Source organism: Pimephales promelas, chromosome 9, assembly GCF_988280905.1.
Source record: "Pimephales promelas chromosome 9, fPimPro1.hap1.1, whole genome shotgun sequence".
Taxonomy (NCBI): Eukaryota; Metazoa; Chordata; class Actinopteri; order Cypriniformes; family Leuciscidae; genus Pimephales; species Pimephales promelas.
In genome coordinates this window covers 7,582,241-7,601,171 of record NC_142777.1, presented here as the reverse complement: position 1 = coordinate 7,601,171, position 18,931 = coordinate 7,582,241, and the positions used below count along the sequence as shown (strand labels likewise).

At 37.6% G+C, this 18,931-nt stretch overlaps 2 protein-coding genes across 3 annotated transcripts; one reads left to right on the top strand and one right to left on the bottom strand.

The window, feature by feature from the left end:
- Window positions 1–223: 223 nt before the first annotated feature.
- Window positions 224–3,175, bottom strand: hmgn6 (high mobility group nucleosome binding domain 6). Of its 2 annotated transcripts, XM_039694225.2 has the most exons (7): window positions 2,717–2,919; window positions 2,507–2,580; window positions 2,257–2,283; window positions 2,104–2,133; window positions 1,470–1,517; window positions 1,167–1,280; window positions 224–983 (listed from the first exon to the last, which is right to left on the bottom strand). In XM_039694225.2, the coding sequence occupies exons 1-7, from the start codon at window positions 2,778–2,780 to the stop codon at window positions 939–941; spliced, it is 402 nt and encodes a 133-aa protein (XP_039550159.2). In that variant the 5' UTR covers window positions 2,781–2,919; the 3' UTR covers window positions 224–938. The 2 variants fall into 2 exon arrangements, with proteins under 2 accessions (XP_039550159.2, XP_039550160.2); XM_039694226.2 differs by lacking the exons at window positions 2,507–2,580; window positions 2,717–2,919 and adding an exon at window positions 3,013–3,175.
- An 886-nt stretch (window positions 3,176–4,061) lies between these two features.
- sh3bgrl (SH3 domain binding glutamate-rich protein like) lies at window positions 4,062–16,776 on the top strand. Its single transcript, XM_039694199.2, has 4 exons — window positions 4,062–4,262; window positions 14,734–14,919; window positions 15,407–15,487; window positions 15,708–16,776. The coding sequence occupies exons 1-4, from the start codon at window positions 4,218–4,220 to the stop codon at window positions 15,741–15,743; spliced, it is 348 nt and encodes a 115-aa protein (XP_039550133.1). The 5' UTR covers window positions 4,062–4,217; the 3' UTR covers window positions 15,744–16,776.
- The last annotated feature ends 2,155 nt before the right edge of the window (window positions 16,777–18,931 follow it).

Here is an 18,931-nt window from a genome sequence, read left to right as displayed (position 1 = left end):
TTTTTATTTTTAAAAAGCACAATGCGCTCACAGCTGCAAATGACCTAAACAGTGACACCGACTCCAAATCTATAGGTCTAAAGCTAAGGGAATTGACACTAGCATGTCTAGCGTGATCAATAAAGCTTCCAGCTCATTTGAGTATTCTCATGCACATCAATTTAGTCTCAAACTTATTGCTGTGGGGTTCATCATTTTTGAAGAAGAAAGTAAGAGGCAAAAGTGAGGAAATTCCACCGTTTTTTATTAGCAGACACTGCAAAATCAGAGTACATAACAACCTGCGGACTTCAATAAATGTCTGAATCACATAGTAAAAAAATTACAATTTGCATGAAAACATTATGATCTTTAAGAAGCTGCCATTTTTAATTATCAGTTTGTTTTTGGGCCCATCAGGAATCCTTTTCAATAAGGAGGTTCAACCAACTCTGAGTCAAAACGTGAGTTCTTGAGTTGATTTACCCTGAAAACCCTCATTTCAGGGTTAACATACTCAGAGTTTTCACTGAGCCTCCTTTCTGAAACGGGCCACAGCTCTCTGGGGTTTTTTTTCTGTTTAATTTTTATTCCTCTAATGAATAATACATCAAAATCCAGGGCAAATGGATAAACAGCGAGGAAAGAATGCATGAGGTTAAAAAGTCAATTTCCCCCAGCCATGTAGAATCAACTTAAAAACGTGTGAGGAAGAAGAATGGAGAGCATGTGGAAACAATTTAAGAAAACACTCACTGCATTCTCACAGAAACAATCACTGCAAATCTACAAGGTGCTCAGTATTTAGCTTCAGTTTGTGCTAAAGATTTGTACTGATACTTATAAAACCATTGATAAAAATATTTCTTTGTTAACAATATGCCTTAGAGGTTGGACAATGACACAACACTTATAAGTGACGAGGAGTTGCAACGAGTTGTTGATGGGATGCAATAGTGCTACTCGGACTTTGCTTCCTTTGTTTCTTTTTGAGTCTTTGCGACCTTGAGAAAAATAAAGGGAGAATAATGAATTTTGCATGTCCATAACATATCCCAGAGTAACAGGATTTCATTACACAAAATCAAAAGTATAACAGACTCATTACAAAGATGCTGTGACTATACAGTTCTGTGTTGAATGCGTGATATGCAGCAGTGAAATTATAACACCGGCACCGCACTGACCTTCGCATCTCCATTTTCAGAGTGGTTTTCCTCGTTGGCTGCAGACTCTGAGGACTCCTTGGTCTTCATCTTGGTCTTTTTGTCCTCCTTTTTGACATTGACTGCTTTTTCTTTCTACAGGGGAAGTAAATGATTGGCAGCACATTGTGTTAACTAAATCCATAAACAAAAACTTATCCACTGAACATTTGGCACACTTGTAAACTCCCTCGCATACATTAACAGTACTTTGTTAAAGTACTGAAACAATTTTCTAATGTTACAGTTTTATTGTTGGTTTGTTAGGTTTCTGTTTCTATTTACCTTAGCTGTCGTTTTTGATTTGGATTCAGCCTTCACAGGATCTGGTCTCTATAAATGAAAAAAGAAAAAAAAAAACAGCTAAGAACACATTCACCATATTTGAGGCATTGTTCAAACTGAAATTATAAAACAAAGTTTAAAAGAAAAAGGTTGTAAAATGGAGAACAAAAAAAGTTAATTTGTTAAATATGAAGCCATATTCCTTTATTTAGTAAGTACAAAGATAAAATCAGTGTTCAAAATGTGTCCTTTCCCTAACATAATTCCCTATGGCAAAATATATATATTTTAAGTTTAGAGTCATATTTTGATGAATGATTTATATATTTGTATTTGATTTGGCAGGATTTTTTACATTTACATCATCCACAAAACCGAGAAAATGTCTGGCTACTATGGTGGCAGTTAGAGTATGCTACTTATTTTGCTCAAATGATATATTGGTCAGAATCAGATGCCTTTTATGTGTTGTAGTGTATTGCCATTGGTGGAGAATGACAAATCTGCTCTGATATGGTGATCAGACAACTACTGTATCAGCAAATGACCACAGAGAGGTCAAAAGAGAGGTCTAGTTGGCATTTTTAAGCATAAACATATCACAAACAACATCTGAAAATGGCAACATACGTACTGTCGATAACCGTGCAGATCTCCTCTTAGGCTGAAAAGAGTACAGAGATAAGTAAAATATTCACACAACTATAAATAAAGGAACACATTTCAATAAACAATCATATAAACCAACAAGTGGCATAAAAAGTTTAAATATATAAAATAAGTTCACCTCATCCTTTGCAACACCGTCTGCTCTCTGTGGATGACAAAAAAAAAGAGTTTAGCAAAACCTTTATGTAGAATTAAATGAAAATAATACAAATAATAATATATATTTAAAAATTACATTACTTTTATTATAATTTTACATTTGCACACATCCAAATGTAAGACCAATAATAAACATATCCAGTGGCCAGTATAAATAAACTCATTGGTTCAGCTCAACCATCCCTTATTAATAGCACAACAAAACCAACCCCTATATGTGAGCTGTGAGAGGAGGAGCTGACGACAGCGCCATCTTTCGGTACTTGAGCGCCATTACAGCCATCTGCTCACAAGAACAAAGACTATAAAATAATAACACTGTTATTGTCCATTTCAGTGCTTTCTTAATCTTAGTATTGTACAAGTCATTTTTAGTATAGGATGTTTCGTGATGGGTTTTTGTAAGAGTTTCTTCTTACACAGCATTGCTGACCCCACAGGAAACCAGCAAAACATAGCCTTCTTCAGCACGAACTCGCACATAGCGTGTAAAATGTAGATATATGCTGTGCAGATTTCAGTGTTAAATATTTTAAAAATATGCAATTATATATATATCAAAACAAATAATAAATAAACCACATAAATTTGGCTATATCGAGACCGAACAATGCCTCCATGATGTAGGCTTGTGTGTGTGTGTGTGTGCGTGTGTGTTTTTTTGTGTGTGTGTGTGTGTGTGCGCGCGCGCGCGCAAGAACAAGAGGATACGCACCTTTCTTTTAGGCATGTTGTATTCCTAAAGAGATTCAGTAAAACACAATGAAAACAGCTGCTTTAGAGGAGAACTCGGCATATACGTCTTCAGCTCACTACACTTAACACAATAGTAAACACAGAAACATTAGCAAGGGACTGAATGGGATAAAGGGGGAGCTTAGGCGGGACTGATGTGTAGTTAAACCAATCAGCGCTGAGAGCCACATATGACAAAGATCTGAGCCGGTATCTCTGACAAATGTCGACAGTACCAGAGAAAGATTGAGAATATATGCACACTCCTCCAAGACTCAAATGTGCCTCTTCATTAGTTTACTTTTTACCGAGAAAGAATTACCCTTGTGCTTTTGCAATTTGATAGCACTTTTGCCTTTTATGTATAGTTCAAAATGGCGCCCTGGAATTGTGTCAGGTTAGAGTTTGTTTCTCAAGCCTGCAGATGACAGATTTGCGTACAGCAAAAAAAAAAAAAAAAAAAAAAAAAAAAAAGAGAGAGAGAGAAAGAGAGAGAGAGAGAGCTGCGTTCGCGGTTAGTGTAGACAGTCAGTTTAGTTGTTTAAGGGCGTTATAGTTTGCTCTGTCGCACTGTTGTGAAATAGCATGCGAAGCAACCAAACAGAACTTTTTATTCGGTGCAAATTGCTGCACAGTTCATACGTCATCACCGCTACTTATTTTGCAGCATATACATGAATTTAGAATAATATGTGTTTTTCCCACTAAACGCCAATATGATAGAACTCTTTAAATATGTTCTCGATAACATGATTCATATAACATAAGCAGAGGTAACGCTCTGAAATTGTTCAAACCGCACACACAGGCAGCACGGCGATGGCTTTGTGTAGTCATATGGCTGCTGTGACTTTCTCATATTCAGTGCTCGTTTCTCAGCTGAACATTTTACACCAGTCCTGTTTTCATTTGTATACTCCATGGAAAACTCATTCTAGTTCTTAGATCACTGATGAATTACTGATAAAGCAACGAGATGCAAGCCATGTTTTGCTGTAGGCTAGAGGCGGAGAACGAGGAGGGGTAAAAGAGAGAAGGGCAATAATGAGCACAGATCTTAGCCGGAATGAGCATTCTCATCGAGACAGACGGGAGTGAATGTGGATTTTTACATCGCGGTAGTGCCGTTAACCTTCCCCCGGAGATTGTTGTTTGCATCCTGTTAGTTTTAAGGAATTTGTGATTATGGTGATTAAAGTTTACATCGCATCATCCTCCGGATCAACATCGGTAAGAACTTAGACACAAGTTTAAATGAGAACATGCGACATTATAAAGTTTTACCACTAAAGATAAACCAAAATACAACAACAATTGTTACCACAGTGAAGTCAAATAAATTAATGAGGGATCAAACAGTGTAAGAAAAGTCCACAATATTTTTCCTTTTTTTTTCTTAATTTTTTTCTTGAATTTTTATGATGTCGTTGATGACGCATTCAATTTGTTTTACATAGTGACAATGTGACACGAATAATACATTTGTGTGGAAATTATGTTTACCACGAAAATTATTCTATATTATTTTATTAAGTAAGCTATATTATATTATTATTATTATTAGTCAGACTGGAAACATGTTATTGATTACTGAAACGCCAAATGCTGCTCTAAAGTGTTCGTTTGTTTTCGAGCAAGTTTAACAGAGAAAAACACAAAAGTTGAATGATGTCGACGTTGAAGTTAACCACTTCCTTATTGGTATGCTAATCACCCCTGCTCGATTACTCAAAACACCAACGTGCATTAGACTAGATACTGGACCCAATGTCCCTGCCAGTTTCAATGAGTATGTTTTATTTGCATCTTAACTGTCGAAAAGTTTTAAATAACAGTATTCACACCGTGACATGAGCACGCTAGAGGGGGCTATTCCTCCAGCAGGTGATTTGACTGGAGCACTTCCTAATTTGGTGAGTTAGCGAAAACTTGTGCTCTAGATACGCTAAGTTATGTAACATTGGAATGACAGTGACACATCTCATGGTCTTGCTCATGCTCCAGCCACCAGTGACATGTGGGTTTTTCTTAAATGTGGAGGCAAATGCCACTGGTTTGTTTTTTGTTTGTTTATTTTTCAGTTCATTGCCAAATAATGTACCAATTTATTTTGATGTTGACACAGGGATACTCCACCCAAAATGAAAATTCTGTCATCATTTACTCACCCTCAAGTTGTTGCAAACCTGTATGAGTTTCTTTCTTCTGCTGAACACAAAGGAAGATATTTTGAAGAACTATTGAAGAAAAAAATACTATCACTGGTGCCCTACAACAACTGTTTGGTTCCAATCATTCTTCAAAATATCTTCCTTTGTGTTTGGCAGAATAAACACATACAGGTTTGCAACAACTTGAGGGTGAGTAAATGCTGACAGAATGTTCATTTTTGGGTGGAGTATCCCTTTAAGTGTTACATTTCTTAGACTAACACCAAGCAGTTTGTGTAAATCCTTTTTCAGAGAAGCTCAGGTTTTCATTATTTCCAACTATTATTTCCAACATTATTTCCATTATTAAGGTCAGTATTTCATTTTTTCCAACATTAATTTCCCACATGTCAAGTACAATTATGTGGTTTTGTTTCATTAATACAGTGTATCCTTTTTTTCTTGATTTACCTTGACAGAATGGAAGGGAAATACAAAATGCCACATAGTGGGAACTTTGTAATAATAATATATAAAATAAAAATAAAAAAATTCTCAATAAAATACAATTATAAACTTTTTCATATAAAATAATGGCATTTTTTGAAATAATGAAAATAAAACTCATTTTTGAGTTTGATAACAAACACACTGCAAAAAAACAGCTATACAGCATAGTTCAAATCAATGATAATTAACCATTTCTGAACATTGACTGTCAGTCTTTATTCAATGTTTTCTCATGGTTTCTCAATAGAATTCATACAAGTATAGAATATAATAAAATAGTTGTAATACCTGCACAATTGGGATTGAGCAAAGCATTAAAGAACTGTATAAAGATTGGAGATGAAAATAATATCAGATTTGTCTAATTTTAAATAAACACAAAAATATAGATGAAAAATTGACATAAGAGATTTACTTTTGCTATGCTTAAATAAATGTTCAGGCCTTTCTTCCAAAGATTTCTGAATTTTGGCACAATTTTTTTCTCTATATATAGTGTTTATATGGCAACTATGGAAAAATTTAAAACAAGTGTGTTACAGCTAGCCCCACGTTAGGTTGTGCCCTGCTGACCCCTATACCACAATGTCATGATGTATTTTTAAAATCACCAAGGGAATCACAGACCAGAAGCGACACGACCAGAGACAACGTTATCGGATTACATCATGTGTGTCATTCACCGATGAGAACTTTACAGTATGAGTGAAGGAAGACACAGAAGCATTAGATTGCATACATAAGTATGTGATTGTTAAATTACTCCAGTTCAGAAGTTGTTGTTGACAGAACCTGTTGACATAAAGTAAAGAATGCTCTGTATTTCAGCTTTATTCATATGTGATATCAGGACATAGTGGCAACACAGTCAAATCTCACTGAATTATCTGCATAGGGCAAAGTCCTAAAGGGCAAAGTACATAGAACTGTACTGTCAAACCTGAAATGTAGATACTTCCCGCTTGTTGCCGATTCAGATTCAGAAGGAAAGTTAGGTTGTTTGCCTGCCATTCTAACTCTGTCTGCACAGCGTACGTGAAACGTGCTGATGGCGAATGATGTGTGCAGTGGCTTGCAAACACACATTGACTGACACATGGTATCATGGTATCATTTCATTCGGGCCTTGGGGTGGTGTTGATTGTCGGAATCCGTATCCACAAGTTTCCGGGGGCGCTACTGTAAAAAATAAAGTGGGTACAACTTCCGGTAAGGCGGCAGAAGTAGCATTCCAATGGTATTTTGTGTGTTATTTAGCAAAGAGGCTAGCTGTTTTTCGGATAATTATTTTACTATTTAAAGTCGCAAATCTTTATGAGAGATGTCGTTACGGAGCTTAAAGGGTTAGTTCACCCAAAAATGAAAATTAAGTCATTAATTACTCACCCCCATGCTGTACCAACCCCGTAAGACCTTCGTTCATCTTCGGAACACAAATAAAGATATTTTTGATTGAATCTGAGGGCTGGATGACTCTTCCATAGACAGCCTGAGGGACTGCCTCTTGACGGCCCAGAAAGTCATTAAAAGAAAAGGTTTAAATATTCCATGTGCCTACAGTGGCTCAACTATAACTTTATCAAGCGACGAGAATACTTTTTGTGCGAAAAAAAACGTAAATAACGACTTTATTCGACTTTCCATTACTTCCTTATGGGCGCATGCGCGAGAACTGAGACGAGACCGTTCTTCTTCGACTACTTTTTGTTACCGGCTGCTCACCGCTTAGGGGTTTTACCGCCCCCTACCATATAAGATGACGTACTGATATAGCCGGAGGCGCAAAACGTTCTGTTTACAAGCAGTACGTCATCTTATACGGTAGGGGGCGGTAAAACTCCTAAGCGGTGAGCAGCCGGTAACAAAAAGTAGTCGAAGAAGAACGGTCTCGTCTCAGTTCTCGCGCATGCGCCCATAAGGAAGTAATGGAAGTCGAATAAAGTCGTTATTTACGTTTTTTTTTTCGCACAAAAAGTAGTCTCGTCGCTTGATAAAGTTATAGTTGAGCCACTGTAGGCACATGGAATATTTAAACCTTTTCTTTTAATGACTTTCTGGGCCGTCAAGAGGCAGTCCCTCAGGCTGTCTATGGAAGAGTCATCCAGCCCTCAGATTCAATCAAAAATATCTTTATTTGTGTTCCGAAGATGAACGAAGGTCTTACAGGGTTGGTACAGCATGAGGGTGAGTAATTAATGACTTAATTTTCATTTTTGGGTGAACTAACCCTTTAAGTGGCTTAAACGTGATTGTTTTGAACATAAGCCTAAAAGGAAATCAGAGTGCTCCTGCCAACGTCTGTAGTTTCCATCACCTCCCAAAAGACGACAAATCTTCCTGTGTACATTAGTTTAGATTCTTAATATTTTATAAACTCTCTCAGCATGTGATTGGCTGTTCACTACTGATGTTACACCTAAACTCAGGATCAAAGCCTGATTTAACAGATTCAGACAGAATACCACTGTTAACCAAATGTGCCAGTTAATGTATTCAAGTGGCACATTCATTTATAATTTTGAATAAACTCCAAAGCACAATGACTAAGTGTGTATTTTTTTTATTTTATTTGTTTGTTAGCTCACACAACTGTCTGTCACCATGCCTTAATGAGTATTGATTATTAATAATATTATTATAATATTAATGAGAACAGTGTAAACTTTCCCCCAACAGACTAATCTTATGAAGTAGCGTGTGTATGACACGCCAATTCGTATTTCCATTTTTGGCGTGCTATCAAGACGCATAATTGCTTTTCAGCGTGTTTATGAACGTCGTTGACTTTATACGTTTTAACGTTATATAAATATATGACTTACCTCAACCCCGTCCCTAAACCTAACCGTCACTGGGGTTAATGGCATTTATGACTGGAGATTTGACGTCGTGTACAGACACGCGGAATGACGCGGACGTTAATGGCGTAGACATACACGCAAACACGCGCATAAACGCGGATAGCTAAAAATGCGTAGAGATAACACGCCACTTGACTCGAAAGTGGCGTGTATGTTTACGCAAAAGTCATGATGTCATGTTGCCCCCAACTACCCATTAAAGATCTTCAGGTATGCTGGACTGAGATTTATCTTCTTGTCAGTAAAATCATCAGCCAACCTAGGTAGCATGCCATCCATTCGCTCAGACATTTAACGGCGTGTACATAACACACGCGTACACGCAAATAGCTCAAAATGCATGTAGATAACACGCCATTTGACTTGAAAGTGTATGTTCACGCAAAAGTCATGACGTCATGTTGCTACTGATATGCCTCCGAGCTTTTCAAATTGCTCATCGCCTTACTGTCACAGGCTACTGAATCTACAAAATAGCCATAAATACTATACTGTACACGTGAACACGAGGCCACTTCTTCATGTCATCCTCTCAACCAACTACTGTGGAGGAGGGTAAAGGTACTGTTATTTCACCCTTTTTAATTTCATTGAGGTTGTGTTCCCACATCGTTAGCTAGTTTGGATCGCTATAACTTGAATGACTGTCAACTGTTGAATTAATGAGTGTCACGCATGTCAAGTCGCGCTTTATTTACTTCGAACCGGAACACGTGCCCACTTTTGACGCAAGGCCTCATGGGGCGTAGGAAATTTCACGGCGATTCATTGGCTCAGTTCAGCGGTGCTCATCACTCACTCTTAATTCTGTGAACGCGTCATCTGCTCCTCAGATTTTCTTCTTCTTCAGAAGTGGTTTCTCTGGCCCTTGCTAGTTAAGCGATTTTGTTTTGGATATTCTCTTTTTGTGCAACCGCTAGTGGAACTTCCTTCATTCTCCTCTCGATGAAGCACTGTGGAGCTGCGTCATTGCCAGCCACTGTCTTCTCATTTCACTGCAAGAGATGCCCCGCATGATGTGTGAAATGCATGCATGGGAGGCTATTTATGGAAGTTTTGCCAGAATTTCAAGCTTAAAACATTCCACGCTAGACTATGCGTGATATTGATATTGCCTGATATTGTTCGTTGCTCAGACTCGCTCTCCCAGTTTAAAACTAGACTAAAGACGCATTTATTTAGCCTGGCATTCATATAAAGTTTTTATCTTACAGTTACTGTAAATTTGGCCTCTAGTTCATAAACGCCAGAGGAAAACTGGCCCCCGACTCAGCCTGGGTTCTCCCAACGTTTTTTTTTTTTCTCCATTGGGTCATCTGATGGAGTTTTAGGACACCATCGGGTCACTTGATGGAGTTTTTCAGTTTCTTGCCACTGTTGCCTTTGGCTTGCTCAGTTGGGGATATTCAAATTAAATGACCCATCATAGCATTGATCAGCTACCAAACTTGATTGTCTTTTTCATGAAGAAACAAACACTGCTAAGTTGTCTTGATTGATATTGTGAAGCAGCTTTGATACAATCTGTATCGTGAAAAGCGCTGAATAAATATATTTGACTTGACTTGACTATGCTTGCTTTGAGAAGGATTCGTCTGCTCTTACCTGTCGTTCCGTGACAAATGAAGCGGCTGAGGCCCTTCATGAATCTGAGGCCTGGGTTAGGCTTCTGATTTGAAGGTTTTTGAGCTCCTTAGCGACCAGAAAGAAGCTGCCATTTTTCAGCGATCTGCATACGATATATCAAGCCCGTGGAAGCAGCACAGATCTGGTTCTGTGGATCAGGGCTATACTTGCATTCCAGCAGTTGAGGACATGCTGGCCACTCACCTTTCACAGATGCTCTTCTAATCAAAATCTGTTAAATCCACACCCCCATGCATGCTTTGAGATACAGAATTTAGTGACCAACACCATCTCCTGTATTGATGGACGGAGCCGCTTCAGGCTATCTCCCCTCAATACCTCTTCTCGCTCGAGCTGCTTCACCCCTGATGAGAGATGCATCTGGCTTTCTCCCAGAGACGGATGCTCCAACCTCTACACCAGACCCCAAAATGAGGAAAACCTCCTCATTAGTCATCATTAGCCTCTCTTCGCTCTCAGAGGATACCTTGGGTCAGGGCTATTCAATTAATTTGGAATTGGGTTCATTAAACTGAAGCAAAATAAGGGGCCGGAGAATATGAGTAATTGTGGTAGCAAATAAAGAAATTACAACAACATACTGAAGGAATCAATATATTCTATTTTGTAAATGCAGAACAACATAAGCACATTGTGATGCACTAAGACACACAGGCCCAAGGCATTGTTACATTTAAATGCAAATACAATGTTGACAGGCAACATCAAATGTATCTCCACCAACAAAATAAACGCCCAAAGTGCATAGTGTCGTATTACGGAAGCATATTGCATTCACTTGAGGAAAAAAAAATCGACTCTGTTTTTCTGAATTGAGTTAATTATCTCAGAATTACAACATCATTTTCATGGAAAAAAGTTTTTGCTCTGTTTTTCCTGAACTAATGACTTGATTATCTCAAAAACTCAGAAAAAAAGCAAAACGTTTTTTTTTCCGAAAAATTATCTTAAAATTCTGAGATAATTAACTGATTAATTCAGAAAAACAGAGTAGATTTTTTTCTTCAAGTGAATGCAATATGCTTCCTGGTACAGAATAGAATTAAAACAACATAAGTGCATGGTTTTTTATCAATGCAAATTATTCAAAATTGCATTACTCAGTTTAGGTGAGCCATAGCACACAGCATTCGTATCACTGACAATAAACTAACCCTAACCCTAAACTTTTATATAAAATTTATATTTATATAAAACTTACTTCGTGCTTGGCTTGAAAGAAAGTCTAGAGCGCACCGCGAATAGGCGATTTTGATTGGTCATGTACCTGTTTTGCCTACATGGCTTAAAGGGGTGCATACCGCCTCATACTGCACGAAAGAATTTACAACTAACCATAGTCCTGCGCTGTATGACACTACCCATATGTAGTAGCTAGCCAACTAGCCAACACTAACTAAATTTGTTTTAAAAAGTTATTTAATTTGTCGTTTAATGAGGACTAATATATGTTGTTAGTGGCGAGAATTTTCATGTGAATAAAAACATTGATCCGACTATTAGAAGTGTATATTTAAATGGTCAAGTGGTAGAACTATTGCCAAGCGTGTCAGAGGGTTTGGGTTCTAATCCGCACTTGAATAGGTTTTTTTTTTTTCTCATCAAAACCGGTTATGTTTATCAGTGGTTGAATATCAGGCAGGGATAAGTTTGTGTGTATTTTGTTTTTTAATTTCACCGTAACGAATAGAGGAGAGTCTCCACAACGGATTGAAGCGCGTGTCCGTCTGAAAACCGCGCGAGCCACAAGAGAACACTGTATCCGGGGCACTGATCGCTGCGGCAACGAGCACTTTGATCACTTGATTTCAAAAACAACACATTTCAGCGCTAGATCGCCACGTATTAAACGAACAAAATGAATGCTGTGCTAGTTAACTGGATATTTTTTTTATTTGTATTGGTAGGCTACATTCGTGCCGCGTAATGTTTAAAAAATGATGTGGACAATTTCCACCCGAAAATTACGCCTAAAGGACCAGTTCAAAAGCCCTTGGGGGCCCGACCTGATTTGAATAGCCCGGGCCTTAGGTCCTCCTCTAGCAATTTTAGCTTTCTGTCCACAAACTCTCGCTGGCAACCACACAGAAAGTCTGGCAGCCAAGCTCCTACTAGAGCCCATTCCTATGCAACCCTTGTCAATCCTCCTGAAGGTAGCGATAGAAAAGGTTCCTCCTCTGACTTTAACCATGGCTTTTTCAGCCACTACTTCCTCGTCCAAAAGTAGGAAGGGGATCTGTCAGGATCATGTTCCGTTCTGTTAAGTTTCATTATGTTTTGGTTTCATTTTCTTTGTTCTTGTTTTTTTTTCTGTGTTCCTGTTCATTGCTAGTTTCCATAGTTATTCATTAGTTCCACACCTGTTCTTAGCTCTGTTCTCAAGAATTATTTTTCTTCTGTATTTATAGCTGTTCACTGTTCCGTCTCGTTTATGTTAATGTGGTTATGTTTTACTGTGATTACTCCTGCATGTTTTTATGTTGTTTTTTTTTTGTTTATTAAAGGACAACTCCGGCGCAAAATGAACCTTTGGTCTAATTACACATTGCTACCTAGTCAACCGTTATCTGAGATTTGTTTTCATGATTGCCGAATATAAATAGTTTTATCTCTAAAAACAGTTTAGCCTATAACGCTAGTATAACGCTAGTATATGGGGCATAGAGTAATGACAAATAAAAATTGCTTGTTATTACCACTAACAAGGCTCAAAATAGCCCCACACAAACACGACAGCATAACAAGGGTCCCTACATTCAAACCGAAGCATTGAGAACTTTGTCAGTGTCCAAACAGTTTAATAAGAAGATATTTTATTCACACAGTCAACTTCGCGAATACAGGAAGAAGCCATCTTTGAAAAATAGTCTCTACCAGTCGATCTACGAGCGCCGATCCATGTGCGCTGAACTGTGCAGAATCTCATATGGTCCGTTGTTTCCAGAAGAAACACAAACACAAACCGTTTACTTGTCTTCAATGTACACGTAGCCTACTGTTCGCGCTCACCTTATCACCTTATTGACATCTCACCGGCGCACATGGATCGGTGTTCGTAGATCGACTGGTCGAGTCTATTTTTCCAAGATGGCTTTTTCCTATATTTGCGAAGTTGACTGTGTGTATAAAATATCTGCTTATTAAACTGTATGGACACTGACAAAGTTCTCAATGCTTCGGTTTGAATGTAGGGACCCTTGTTATGCTGTCGTGTTAGTGTGGGGCTATTTTGAGCCTTTTTATTGGTAATGACAAGCGATTTTTATTTGTCATTACTCTATGCCCTATATACTAGCATTATGCTAGCGTTATAGGCTAAACTGTTTTTAGAGATAAAACTATTTATATTCGGCAATCATGAAAACAAATCTCAGATAACGGTTGACTAGGTAACAATGTGTAATTAGACTAAAGGTTCATTTTGCGCCGGAGTTGTCCTTTAATTATTAGGGCTTTCAGTTAAACGTGTTATTAACGGCGTTAACGCAAACTAATTTTAACTGCGTTATTTTTTTTATTGTGAGATTTTTATTGTCTTTTTGGCCTAGCAAACTTTGTTGTTTTTTACACATGCTTTTGCAACAGGACGCGCCATGTGTGTGCTGCGCTATGAAACCCACTCATTCCAATGGCTTGCGTCACGCAAGGACGTTTTTTTGCTTCGTCAACCAAAGCACAAGCGGATCTAGCTAGACTAGAAACAAAATAACAGGCACACCACACACACTTGTTTAGGCTTGTGAGCCAGTCAAGTAGTAGCTTAACGTTACGTTTTAAGTGGATGACGAGTGCGAGACATAGAAATGATTGCCAATAAGATTCTGAATGGAAAGTTTACTTTTTAAGTTGCCAAATTGTCCCATTGACAAGACCAAAGTGATCTGTGTGTTTTGTTGTTGTTATCGTATATAACTGAGCTATCTTCATCGTGATTGCAGCAGGCCCAGTCTTGAATGCCACTTGATGATAGCCAAACACACACACAGCTGATGCGAATTCTCGCCAATTGATCGCCAATCCACTTTTCCATGTTGATAAGAGAATTAAAATAAATAATGGGACAAAAAGAAATCAAGAGACATTTAGAATAGATAAAAATGTCCAATTAATTGTGATTAATTGCAGGTTGAGTATGACATCAATGCGATTAATCGTGATTAAATATTTGAATCGTTTGACGGCACAATTAATAATGTTTTTTCCTCTCTTTTTATACTTGTCATTGTGTGCTTTATACAGCCATTTGTTACATATTTATTTTAGAAAATAAATAGAGTAAATGTTTATTTCATGCCTTTAAATGATTAAAGCTTTTGAACACGAAGAGGTATTTTCACAGTCTGACTACACATACTTTTAAAGGGCTTAGCCACAAAGTTTGAAATTTTTTTTTTCAAATAAAACAAACAAAACTAGGAAAACATGTAAGAATTCATAGGTCAGTAATTATCAAAAATATAATTTTTGATAATTACTGTTTTTGAGGACATCATAATTAGTGTCCATTCAATTTTAATCTTCTATTTCCCTCAGATCAAGAAACAGCAACAGGATGTCATGGGCTTCTTGGCAGCCAATAAGATTGAGTTTGAGGAATGTGACATTGCAGCTGATGAAGACAACAGAAAATGGATGCGGGAAAATGTTCCAGATGATTTCCGACCAACCTCCGGAAACCCGCTGCCTCCTCAGATCTTCAACGAAGAGAGATATTGTGGGGTGTGTACATATAAGAAATATCACATGTTGGGGTAGTACAGTAGCTCTTAACAGTAGTCAAACATTGTGGATTATTCTGGGTTAACATAACCTAAAGTCTTTGGACAGTATTTGTGACACGCTGTCAATAACCGCAGAAAATATTTTCAACTCATTCATTTAAAAGCAAAAGCCCTAAGTGCACTATGCAGGGTTTTCAGTTTGCAAACAAGATCCAAACTTGGCCTCTTCCTCTACATGGCCAGAAACCACGCCCTCTCCCCAGATACCATATATCATTGCACACGCAGTTGGCAATATAACAACAAACAACTGAAAAATTATTCATAATATCTCGTTTTTCCCAGTAGAAAGAAAGTTTGGAACAACATGAGGCTAAATAAATTATGGATGATCTTGTGTTTTGACTGGTTTACTCAAGCACAGACTCTAAGAATTGAGTAATGCTTTTGCCATCTGCTTTCTAAATGATGCTTCTGTGCTCCAGAACTATGAGGCATTTTTCGATGCCCGTGAAGACAATGCTGTGTATGCGTTTCTTGGCTTGACTGCGCCTCCAGGTTCAAAGGTGGGTGTTCTGACAGACAAAAGGGTCCTTTATGCCCTCCTCATCTGTACGTTGTGTGTCCACTCTTGGAATGTTTTAGTGCTAATGTTTAGCTTCATGGACAGTGTCCCGCCTGATGGCCTTCGCTTCATAGACACACTCTTCTCCTTCTTCTACTGTACAGAACAGGTTCTCACTGCTAATTTGAACTAATCTGAAGGCTTTCTGTGTTTCTTCACAGGAAGCAGAAGCCCTATCTAAGAAAAGCCAGATGTAATCTAGAGAATCCGCTCCAGCACAGCTGCTGAACTTCTGCACTTTCTGATTTCTGATGGTTTTCTTTTATTTTTCTTATCGGTTCATATCTTTTTCTTTCTTTTTTGCACCCATGAAATTATGTTATGAGATGGAATTATGTGTCCACTCAAGAGCCATTTTCATTAATTCACTGTTAAATGGCTATTTAACTTGAAATCAATTTCTGTAGCCGTCCAAATAATGGTTATACAGGTTTATACTTAAATGTACTTAATGTGGTTAAAGTTACATCCAGTTAGTGCCCATATATTGCAATGATAGTTTGCTCTTTTGTGTTTAAATATATTCTTTTTAGTATCTAGTATTTTTAGTAAAATGGATCTTTACTTTTTTTCAAATAATTGATTTATGTGTATATTTCATACTGCATGTTTTGCATACTCAAGTATCCTCCATGTCTTAATAGAGTACTTTTTTTTCTATTTTTAAGTTTTAAAACAAGAGAGAAATATAACAGGCCTCCCACTTTGTAACACCGCTAGTCATTCTATCAAATCCTGATCTCATGCTTTCATTAGTTGTACATATTTTCTTTTTCAAGATCATTGTAACATGTAATAAGAACATTTGATATGAATGTATACTGTAGTGAATCTTTTTAGAGTTACAGTAATTTGGGCCTCTACCATGGTAGGCTTTTGCTTTTGTTTACATTATTACATGGCATACTGTATTGTACAGTGCCTGTATTTTATATAACAGTTATCATGCCATCTGTCTCTCTCCATCTGAATCTTTACCATCCCTTTGATACTAATTCAGAATCTTGATGTCATTTTTCAGAGCTCTAGACATAAAACCCAAAAGTCTTCAGCTGTAACAGGCTTTCCAGGGTTTACAGCATTGCATTGTGCTTTCATTTATTTTTTACATTGCACTTGCAGAATCATTTGTTTATCATCATTAAAATGCCATTGAAACATGCAACCCCACAGTTTAATGAACTGTGATTGTTAAATTAAAACTTTTTGACTGTCATTTCAAAAATCTAATATTTTATTATTATTCTCTTTTGTAAGAATCAAACTTTGGCCTCAAATGACACACAAATCATAACAAATACACCTGCCCAGTTAACATCAGTGAGATTCATTCGTAAAATGCGACAAAACCCTCTTATTGGAAAGACAACATAAATGAAAGAGCGCAGTAAAATACATCAATAAGATTTTTGAAAAACTATACTGTAGATAAAAAAGTAGAAGAAAAGTTAAAATACCAAAGAATGTGAACCCGGTATGCCGTGAATTATTGAACAGTAACATAATGAGGGTCCCTACATGCAAAACAAAGCATTGAGAACTTTGTAAGTGTACAGACCGGAGATATTTTATAAAGACAGTCCACTTCGTGTATATACAGACAGAAACCCTCTTTGGAAAACAGTCTCGACTAGTCAAACCACGAACGACGTGCTAAGTGAGCTGAACTGTATGAAGTTCAGCGAACTGTATGAATGGTGTCCGTGGTTCGACTTGTCAAGACTTTTTTCCAAGATGGCTCCTGCCTGTATACACGAAGTGGACTGTCTTTATATAATATCTTCTTATTAAACGGTCTCTACACTTACAAAGTTCTCAATGCTTCGGTTTGCATGTATGGACCCTCATTATGTTACTGTGTTAGTTGTGTGGCTATTTTGAGCCTTGTAAGTGGTATTAACTAGCAATTTCTTTTTACTTATTAAATGCCCCCATTACTAGCGTTAAACCCTAAACAGTTTTTAGAGATAAAACTCTTCACATTCAATTATCATGAAAACAAATCTCAAAGAACGGTTGACTAGGTACCAATTTGTTATTAGACCAAAGGTTCATTTTGCGCCAGAGTTCTCCTTTAAGTACAATAAACATAAACTGCAGTGTTCCTCACATGGCTTAATTTTAAAAGCAAATTGATAACTAATACATCTATTGAAGCTGTATCTACAGAAGTCTATAGATGTACCAAACGATTGATTGATTGATTTATTAAAATTTAATATCAGTTGGATTAAATGACTGACCGATGTATTAACGGAAAAAAAAGATATGTGAAAGACATAAAATGTTTGATAGAATTACTAGTATTATGAAAGGCTGTTACAAATGAAAATATAGATGAACCACTTCTTATCTGCAGTGTAAAGGATACATTGTGACTTTATATAACATAATTGACATAAATTTGCTCAAATCAAACTGTTGTTGTGTGATTGAGTTTTGAAAATTCACCATTGCTTGTGAAAATAGTACCAAAGCGATAAAAAATGTAAGACATCAATGTCAGTGGAAAGAAATGAGAATGGTTTTGTTATTTTCAGTTTGTTTTCTTTATAATTGCAGACTAATGAATAGTACTACACAAAATACTGCATACAAATATAGTAAAACAAATAAATAAAACGATATATGGGACGATACATAATATCCAAAAATAAACGTTTTAAACTGTTAACTGATGACTGAATTGTATTACCTGGATGCAATCTCTTATACTCAATTTAACTAAAAGACCTGATGAAATCCTATTGACTTGCTTCCGTTTAAACGTCTCTGGTTACGTATGTAACCCTAGTTCCCTGAAGGGAACGAGACGCTGCGTGTAAACGCCGTGGGAACGCCTCTGCGTGACGAGTCATGAAGCACGTATGAAATCTGTCCAATGGCGAGACGGAACGTCATAGGCGGGGTGACGTATCGACCAGGAAACTATAAAGCATCCCCGAAACACAAGCGCAACAGCTTCTGATAGGACTGAAGCAAGCGCTCACGGGCATGCTGGGAGTATGGCATAGACATGCAGCGTCTCGTTCCCTTCAGGGAACTAGGGTTACATACGTAACCAGAGACGTTCCCATTCAGGGAACTTCGAGCTGCGTGTAAACGCCGTGGGAACGCTAATACCAACGCCGCCATGCGAGCAGGTGTCCGTTGTATGAAATCAGGCACATATTTAGACGAAAGCACCTGCGCCCCTGGAGCGGAGCTACCATACCCCTGGTTGAGTGAGCCCAGACAGCCAAAGGAGAAGGCTGACCGGCGGACTCATATGCAAATGAGATGGCCTCGACCACTCACTTACTCAACCTCTGCTCAGATGCGGGACAACCTTTCTTCGGAGGTCCAAAACAAACAGATAACTGTTCAGGCTTTCTCCACAGGGCAG

Bases quoted from the DNA above. Each gene is read 5' to 3' on its own strand.
- sh3bgrl (XM_039694199.2), top strand. From the start codon at position 4,218: ATGGTGATTAAAGTTTACATCGCATCATCCTCCGGATCAACATCG. The intron at 14,920-15,406 runs GTGTGTACATAT...TCTGTGCTCCAG, and splicing joins ACGAAGAGAGATATTGTGGG to AACTATGAGGCATTTTTCGA. The intron at 15,488-15,707 runs GTGGGTGTTCTG...GTTTCTTCACAG, and splicing joins CTGCGCCTCCAGGTTCAAAG to GAAGCAGAAGCCCTATCTAA.
- hmgn6 (XM_039694225.2), bottom strand. From the start codon at position 2,780: ATGTGCGAGTTCGTGCTGAAGAAGGCTATGTTTTGCTGGTTTCCTGTG. The intron at 2,134-2,256 runs GTGAACTTATTT...TACTCTTTTCAG, and splicing joins ACGGTGTTGCAAAGGATGAG to CCTAAGAGGAGATCTGCACG. The intron at 1,518-2,103 runs GTACGTATGTTG...TTTCATTTATAG, and splicing joins GATCTGCACGGTTATCGACA to AGACCAGATCCTGTGAAGGC.